This window comes from Octopus bimaculoides, chromosome 13, assembly GCF_001194135.2.
Source record: "Octopus bimaculoides isolate UCB-OBI-ISO-001 chromosome 13, ASM119413v2, whole genome shotgun sequence".
NCBI classification, from domain to species: domain Eukaryota; kingdom Metazoa; phylum Mollusca; class Cephalopoda; order Octopoda; family Octopodidae; genus Octopus; species Octopus bimaculoides.
In genome coordinates, this window is record NC_068993.1 from 8962801 (window position 1) to 8970976 (window position 8176).

Genomic DNA, 8176 nt, shown 5'->3' on the forward strand with positions numbered 1-8176 from the left:
GTTCGCCACCATCCCCTGCCGGAGCCTCGTGGAGCTTGTAGGTGTTTTCGCTCAATAAACACTCACAACGCCCGGTCTGGGAATCGAAACCTCGATCCTATGAGCGCGAGTCCGCTGTCCTAACCACTGGGCCATTGCGCCTCCACACTTGTTTAAACATAGCTTAGCTAAGAGCATATCGACTTTTAATCAAAGAAACGCGCCACCTGTTCGGATACAGTCTTTTCATTTTTATTTCATTTTTAGGCAAGATGCAACAAGAGTTACATTGTGTGCGTGTTTTGTTTGTTTTATTGCTTATATTATTTTTTTTTAAGAGTAAGATTTGAGGAATATTTAGCTGTCATGTTTAGCAAGTCGAGTGACACACAGATTAGCCTTTTGATTCTCGTCTGATTTAAAGTTGCCTCCCTTCGTTCCAGACGATTACTTCCCTTGAATTGTAACAGACGAGAAATCTAGTGCACTTCTCGTTGTTCCCCTCAGATGAAGTGTACAGGCTATGGAGAGAAACATCTGTGACGCCAACAATTGTCATAGCTTTAGTCGCCATCAGGAAAAGAGTTTACAATATCTTCAAGCTTTTTTTTTTCTGCCGTCCCTGGGTGGGCAAAGCAGCTCTGATGCTTATTTTATCAATAAAAATAGTTAAGAATTTTTGGTTATCTCCCTTACTCCATACACTAACCGAAATAACTGGCCCTCCGCGTGTTACCGATTTACCCCGCAAAATCAAAGTAACTGCAACCCATCTTAGAAATGAGCTCCGCAAAGTAGGGTGGCTGCTGCAATGAGTGTCGATAGTCATTATCAAGCTGGTGTTTGGAACATAAATTAACATGAAATTTTGAAGGAAGTTTTTAATTTAAATCACTTTAAAATAGGAAGTTTATATCATACAAGCAGGACGATCATGGACGGGTTAGTATCAAAAAGGGGTTAATACACTTATCCATTCCAGTACATTACATTCAGCAAGACAAGATCAAACTTATGTGGTTATTTTCACTGGGGCTCACATCAAACTCTAAGATTCTCCAATCAAACAATTCATTTCATATATTTTCTTTTAATTTACTCAATTTTTTCTTTTTTTCTTTTACTTGTTTCAGTCATTTGACTGCGGCCATGCTGGAGCACCGCCTTTAGTCGAATCAAATCGACCCCAGGACTTATTCTTTGTAAGCCTAGTACTTATTCTATCGGTCTCTTTTTGCCGAACCGCTAAGTTACGGGGACCTAAACACACCAGCATCGGTTGTCAAGCGATGTTGGGGGGGACAAACACAGACACACAACATATACACACATACATATATATATATACATATATACGTCAGGCTTCTTTCAGTCTCCGTCTACCAAATCCACTCACAAGGCTTTGGTCGGCCCGAGGCTATAGTAGAAGACACTTGCCCAAGGTGCCAATAAATAAATAAAAATATTCTTCTAATTTGGTTTCGGTTTTGATTCTGTCTTTTCCAAATTATGTTTACACAGTTCATAAAAATGAACTGGTTTCAAATTAAAACAATGTCCTGTATTTTTGCTTTGATCTATCTGTTTATCTGAAGACATCTGTTGTTTGGTGAAATCAGATCTTTGATTTTGTGATAAACCTTGTTCATGGCAGAAAGTCGTTGGTTCTAATTTACAGTCTTTTAGTTCTAGTTTTTTAGCTGATGCCAAACTTGTTGCCAAGTTTACACCATCATTATGTGAAGAACGCAAAGACAAATGATTAATTTGTGTATGGGATTGATTGATATCATTTAAAACAGTCTTGCTAATTTTTGAGGGTGGTGATAAGCTATTTGATGATAATGATTTTGAATTAATTAGTTCCTCTGACAAAGGATTCAAAGTTTCACATAAGCGCCTTTCATTGATTTGTTTTTCGTCTTCCTCACCATCAAAATCAGTCGTTTTACTCAAAACCAGATGCTTTTCTCTGCAAGAATTTAAAGATTTCTCTTCACTGTTTTCAACTTTTTCCACTTTAGGTTTCTCCATTTGTGCCATAGAACAATCCTCAGGAGTAGATCTTTCAAATTTGGCAGTGAAGAATCTTCTGCAAGCATCACAATAAAGTTTCTTCTGAACCAATTTCTTGATGTCTTCCTGAATGTCTGCAGGAGTTTCTTTCAGGAACTTCTTCAGATTTTGTTCATCAAAACTTACAAAGGGGCAACCATCAGTAGCAACCTGAAGAAAATTAAAATTAAATAAAAGACAAAAGACAATCACAACTGGGCTCGATGTAAAATAATGAATTTTCTATGTAGGTTAAGACGTTCGCTTCCCAACCACATGGTTCCAGGTTCAGTCCCACTGTGGAGCATCTTCAACAAGTACCTTCTACCATAACCCCAGAGTGACCAAAGTCTTGTGAGTGGATTTGGAAGATGGAAAATGAAAGAAGCTCTTTATATACTGTATTTTCTGGCATACAAGTCGATATAGTATATAATGTAAACATGTAGTGTAAACATTAAAAAAATCATTATCTTTCACAGTCCTTTATTTTCTTTTTCTTTTTTTACTTGCTTTCCCTCCTTTTCTTTTTCTTTGCCCTTCTCCCTCTTTATTCTTCTCACATTTTGCTCTGATTTTTATTGCTTCTTTCCTTTCTTTTTATACTTCACTTTTTTTTTCTTCTTTTGCATTTGCTATCTTTTATCTTTTACTCGTTTCACTTATTAGACTATGGCCATGCTGGTGGGGGACAAACAGAGACACAGACACACACACACATATACACATGACAGGCTTCTTTCAGTCTCCATCTACCAAATCCACTCACAAGGTTTTGGTCAGCCCAAGGCTATAGTAGAAGACATTAACCCAAGGTGCAACACATTGGGATTGAACCCTGAACCATGTGGTCAGGAAGTAAACTTCTTACCACAAAACCATTAATAATAAAAATAACGAATTGATTGTATACAATGCTCAGGTGCATTAAAACTCATCAGAAAAAGTAGCCAAAAAAGCATGAACAGTACATAGAATACAGCACAGGAAGTGAACATTGAATGAGTCATTAAAAAAAACAGGTAGGTGGACATCAGGTGTACTCATCGTCATCGTCATCATCGTCGTTTAACGTCCGCCTTCCATGCTAGCATGGGTTGGACGATTTGACTGAGGACTGGTGAAACCAGATGGCTACACCAGGCTCCAATCTGATTTGGCAGAGTTTCTACAGCTGGATGCCCTTCTTAACGCCAACCACTCAGAGAGTGTAATGGGTGCTTTTACGTGCCACCGGTACGAAGGCCAGTCAGGCGGTACTGGCAACAGCCACACTCAAAATGGTGTATTTTATGTGCCACCCGCACAAGAGCCAGTCCAGGGGCACTGGCAACGATCTCGCTCGAAAGTCCTTACATATGCTGCGGGCAAAAGTGCCAGAAAGGCGTCGCTAGGCACAGATGCCATCACAATTTCGCTTTCGCTTGCCCCAATAAGACTTCGCAAGCTGAGTTTCGTGTCCAATGAGGGAGACGACGTTGGCATGGGTGCCAGTCGTCAAATTTAACTCAATTTCGATTTCACTTGCCTCAACAGGTCTTCGCAAGTGGAAGTTAGTTGGTGAATTTCAGGGGCATGGAAGTTTTGACAGATGCAGTGACCAAACATTTGCTAACAACTGAAGCATGTAATAATACCTGGATGTGAGAACAAGTGTGGGCTCTGTAGTTAACTCGTGAACCTTCTAAGCCATAGAGATGTCGAATGTTATACACGTAGCGTTTCTCATCTTTGTGCCAGGTGTGATTACAACTCCCTGCTGTCTTAGCATCGGCACACGACTGGGAGTACTCGTTTCGCCAAAACATAATTGCTTCGTGAACTGGCAGTCCTGCTTCCTTTAAGAATAACGTGTAACGGATCTATTGAAGAAAACAAAAGACAAAATATAAACGGTTGAAAACATTTTACACCCCTTTAGCATTTAAATCAGCCATAACCGGCCCAAATATTCTACCTGCTTTCTGGTCAAACCAGCCAGATTTGGCCTCTCAAACCTACCCTACAATGTCAGTCTACAAAATAAGCAATTACATCTCACAGTTATGAGATAATGCATGATTAATTCAAAATAATGTGAATAAATAAATATAAATTTGACAGAATATTCTGAATGCTGAAGGCTTAAATGTCCAAGATGAGTAATTGTTCATAAGATTATATAATTTTTCAGGCTTGTTAACTCCCGCTTTTAAAGAAAGAAAGATGGATGGTGGATGGGTGGAGGGATGGATGGATAGATGGATGGGTGGGTGGAGTGCTGAAAAGTTTCTGGCTTTAAGGTTATCATGAAAGGGCTGGTTGAAGGTCCAATCTTCCAAGTTCTTTTACAGGGCTTAGAGAAATTGAAGGACCCTTAGAATAAGTGTGCGAATCTGAGAAGGGAATATGTTGAATAAAACCATAATTAACTGATCCTCCACTTTTCACGCCAACTTCACTGTATTCATCATCATCATCATCATCATCATAATCATTTAACGTCCGCTTTCCATGCTGGCATGGGTTGGACGATTTGACCAAGGACTGGCGAGCCAGATGGCTGCACCAAGCTCCAATCTGATCTGGCAGAGTTTCTACAGCTGGATGCCCTTCCTAACACCAACCACTCCAAGAGTGTAGTGGGTGCTTTTACGTGCCACCGGCACAAGGGCCAGTCAGGTGGTACTGGCAACGGCCTCGCTCAAAATGGTATTTTTACGGGCCACCTACACAGGAGCCAGTCCAGCAGCACTGGCAACGACCTCACACTCGAATGGTGCTTTTTATGTGCCACCGGTACGGGAGCCAGTCAGTGGCCCTGGCAACAATCACACTCTGATGGTGTTCTTAACGTTCCTCTTTATAGATTTTACTACATTATACAAATCTTGCTGATGGAGACCAACAGCAGCCTCATAGGAGTCTGTTTGATCACATATATATATCATCATCATCATCATCATTTAACTTTCTATTTTACATGTGGGCATGAGTTGAGCAGTTATAAATATATATACATGTGTGTGCGTGTGAGTGTGTTTTTCCCCACCCACCACTTTGCAGCTGGTGTTGGTTTGTTTATGCTCCTAAAACTCAGTAGTTTTACATGCTGGCATGGGTTGAACAGTTATAAATATGTATATGTATATATATAAGTGTATATGTGTGTAGTGGGGAGGGAGCGTTTGTGTTTGTCCCCACACACCACTTGACAACTTGTGCTGGTTTGTTTACATCCATGTAACTTAACAGTTTGGTAAAAGAGATTGATAGAATAAGAACCCTGACCCCCAAAAAAATAATAAGTACTGGGGTCAAACAAATTGACAAAAAAAAAGACCCTTGGTGCCCCAGTATATCCACAGTGCAATGACTAAAACAAGTAAAAGATAAAGATAAAAAAAAAGACAAAACCATCTTACTCGATCGTGGTGCTTCAGTCTGTGTTTGGTCCGCAGCGCCGTGTGGAGGTACGACATACAGGGAGGGAAATACTTCGCTTTGGCATCAATTATGTCATGAGACAAACTACTGGCAGTTCTGCTGCTTTCACAGTGCAGACATTTCAACTGGAAATATTTCTACAAACAGAAACAAACAATAAATAACAAAAAAAAATAAATAAATAAATAATCATATAATTAAATTACACATTGGGACACATCATCATCATCATCATCATTATCATCATTTAATATCTGCTTTCTGTGCTGGTATGGGTTGGATGGTTTGAGATGAAAGCGAGTCACAGGGCTGCACCAAGCTCCATTGTCAGTTTTTGGCATGGTTTTTACAGCTTGATGCCTTTCCAAAATGCCAACCACTTCACAGTGTGGACTGGATGCTTTTTTTCATGCCACCAGCACTAGTGAGGTTGTCAAGTAACATGCAAAACAGAAAAAGAACAAGGAGAAAGGAAAGGGAAATAGGACCCAGTACTAAATGGGGGGAGTATTTGTGAGGGAGAGGAGGCTTACATGCTACATGTTAATTATAAATATTTCTAATGTTTATAGTCTCAAGCTGCATGTGCCACTTGATGGTATCTATTTACAACCAAGAGAGTGGAGGCGCAATGGCCCAGTGGTTAGAGCAGCGGACTCGCGGTCATAGGATCGCAGTTTCGATTCCCAGACCGGGCGGTGTGAGTGTTTATTGAGCGAAAACACCTAAAAGCTCCACGAGGCTCCGGCAGGGGATGGTGGCGAACCCTGCTGTACTCTTTCACCACAACTTTCTCTCACTCTTACTTCCTGTTTCTGTTGTGCCTGTAATTCAAGGGGTCAGCCTTGTCACACTGTCACGCTGAATATCCCCGAGAACTACGTTAAGGGTACACGTGTCTATGGAGTGCTCGGCCACTTGCACATTAATTTCACGAGCAGGCTGTTCCGTTGAACGGATCAACTGGAACCCTCGACGTCGTAAGTGACGGAGTGCCAACACACAACCAAGTGGACTAAGTCAAGATTGCTAATTACAAATTAGTTCAATCTACAGCCAGGAGTTTGACAGACATGCTTCCCACTCAGCCAACGGATACTCCACCAATCACAGCTGTGAATGATAAAACCTGTAAATGCTCTTCTTACCTGGAGATTAGCAAACAGTTTTTCAATTCTTTCATCGATGAGGTCCATTTGAATCTTCTGAAACTGCTGCCGACTGGATTCCAACATAAGCTCAAAGAGTGCCGTCATGACATGGTGCAGTCGACAGAACGGAACAAGAGCATCTCCTCGTTCAAGTCGTACTCTCCTTTCAGACACCAACTTCAAGACATACATGAAAGGAATACGAAAGTAGTCAGTTTTACATCCGGAGTAGTATTTGTCAATGACGCTGGCCCATAAGCCACCACAGCTCTCGGCAATGTTCATAAAGACTTTTAATACACCTTCGAAAGATAATTGCTTTATGTCTTCTTTCTCTGAGATGGTAGCTGCGGATTTCCAAACTGGTTTAAGAGAACAAAAAATCTCTTCGGGTTTCATGCATTGGAATCTAAAGTTGAAAAGACTTGTCTCGGCTTTCTTGAATAATCTCCAGAGCTCAGCATCTTCACAAAAAGCCATTCTAAGTATAAAGAGAGAACAGAGGGGTCACAATCAGAATGAGAGCAAGAGGGAGAGAATTTACAAAACAATGTGGTAAGTAGCTTGCTTGCCAACCACATGGTTCTGGGTTCATTTCCACTGCGTGGCACTTTGGGCAAGTGTCTTTTACTACAGCCTCGGGCCGACCAAAGCCTTGTGAGTGGATTTGGTAGACGGAAACTGAAAGAAGCCTGTCGTATATATATATATATATATATATATATATATATGCATGTTTGTGTATGTGTTTGTCCCCCACCAGCATCGCTTGACAACCGATGCTGGTGTGTTTACATCCCCGTAACTTAGCGGTTCGGCAAAAAGAGATCGATAGAATAAGTACTAGGCTTCCAAAGAATAAGTCCTGGAGTCGATTTGCTCGACTAAAGGCGGTGCCCCAGCATGGCCGCAGTCAAATGACTGAAACAGGTAAAAGAGAGAGTAATGGAGTAAGTGGGAGTAATGTATTTGACAGCATAGCTATGTGGCTTGATGGTTAGGGTATTTGACTCACAGTCATAATGTCGTGAGTTCAATTCCTGGCTGGATGTTGCGCCCTGGTAAAAATAAGTAGTACCTGTTATACAAAGGGGCCAGCCTTGTCACATTCTATGTCATGCTGAATCTCCCTAAAAACTGCATTAAGGGTACATGTATCTGTACAGTGCTCAGCTATTTGCATACAAGCAGGCGATTCCATTGATCAGATCAACAGGGACACTCGTTATAACCAGTGGAGTGCACAAAACTGTCCGATGAACGGGAACGTGAAACTCAGAGTAACAGTCTTTTGTTATATTTCTGCTGCTTTTAAATAAAGCATATTACTCTACCTCTGGTATTTGAGTACTCTTTTTTCCACCTTGTTGCACATTTTATGTGCTTACTCCGGTATATATATATCCCATCCATGGAAGGTGAACATTAAATGATGATGATGATGATATATATGAGGGGGCACTTATTTACTTCAGAAATGTCTGTGTATGTCTATATATATATATATATATATATATATATCATCATCATCATCATCATCATCATCGTTTAACGTCCGCTTTCCA

At 40.7% G+C, this 8176-nt stretch overlaps 1 protein-coding gene across 2 annotated transcripts in view; it reads right to left on the minus strand.

Annotated features, from left to right (window-relative positions):
• Positions 1-75: 75 nt before the first annotated feature.
• LOC106884191 (uncharacterized) overlaps positions 76-8176 on the minus strand; it is a 10739-nt gene continuing 2638 nt past the window's right edge. The window contains exons 2-5 of one of the 2 annotated variants that reach the window (XM_014935429.2): positions 6609-7092; positions 5439-5597; positions 3672-3896; positions 76-2205 (exon numbers count right to left, since the gene is read on the minus strand). In XM_014935429.2, coding sequence (XP_014790915.1) covers positions 1450-2205; positions 3672-3896; positions 5439-5597; positions 6609-7091 — 1623 coding nt within the window. In that variant the 5' untranslated portion in view covers position 7092 and the 3' untranslated portion in view covers positions 76-1449. The remainder of the gene's footprint in view (positions 2206-3671; positions 3897-5438; positions 5598-6608; positions 7093-8176) is intronic. The other variant, XM_014935428.2, reaches the window with a different exon arrangement.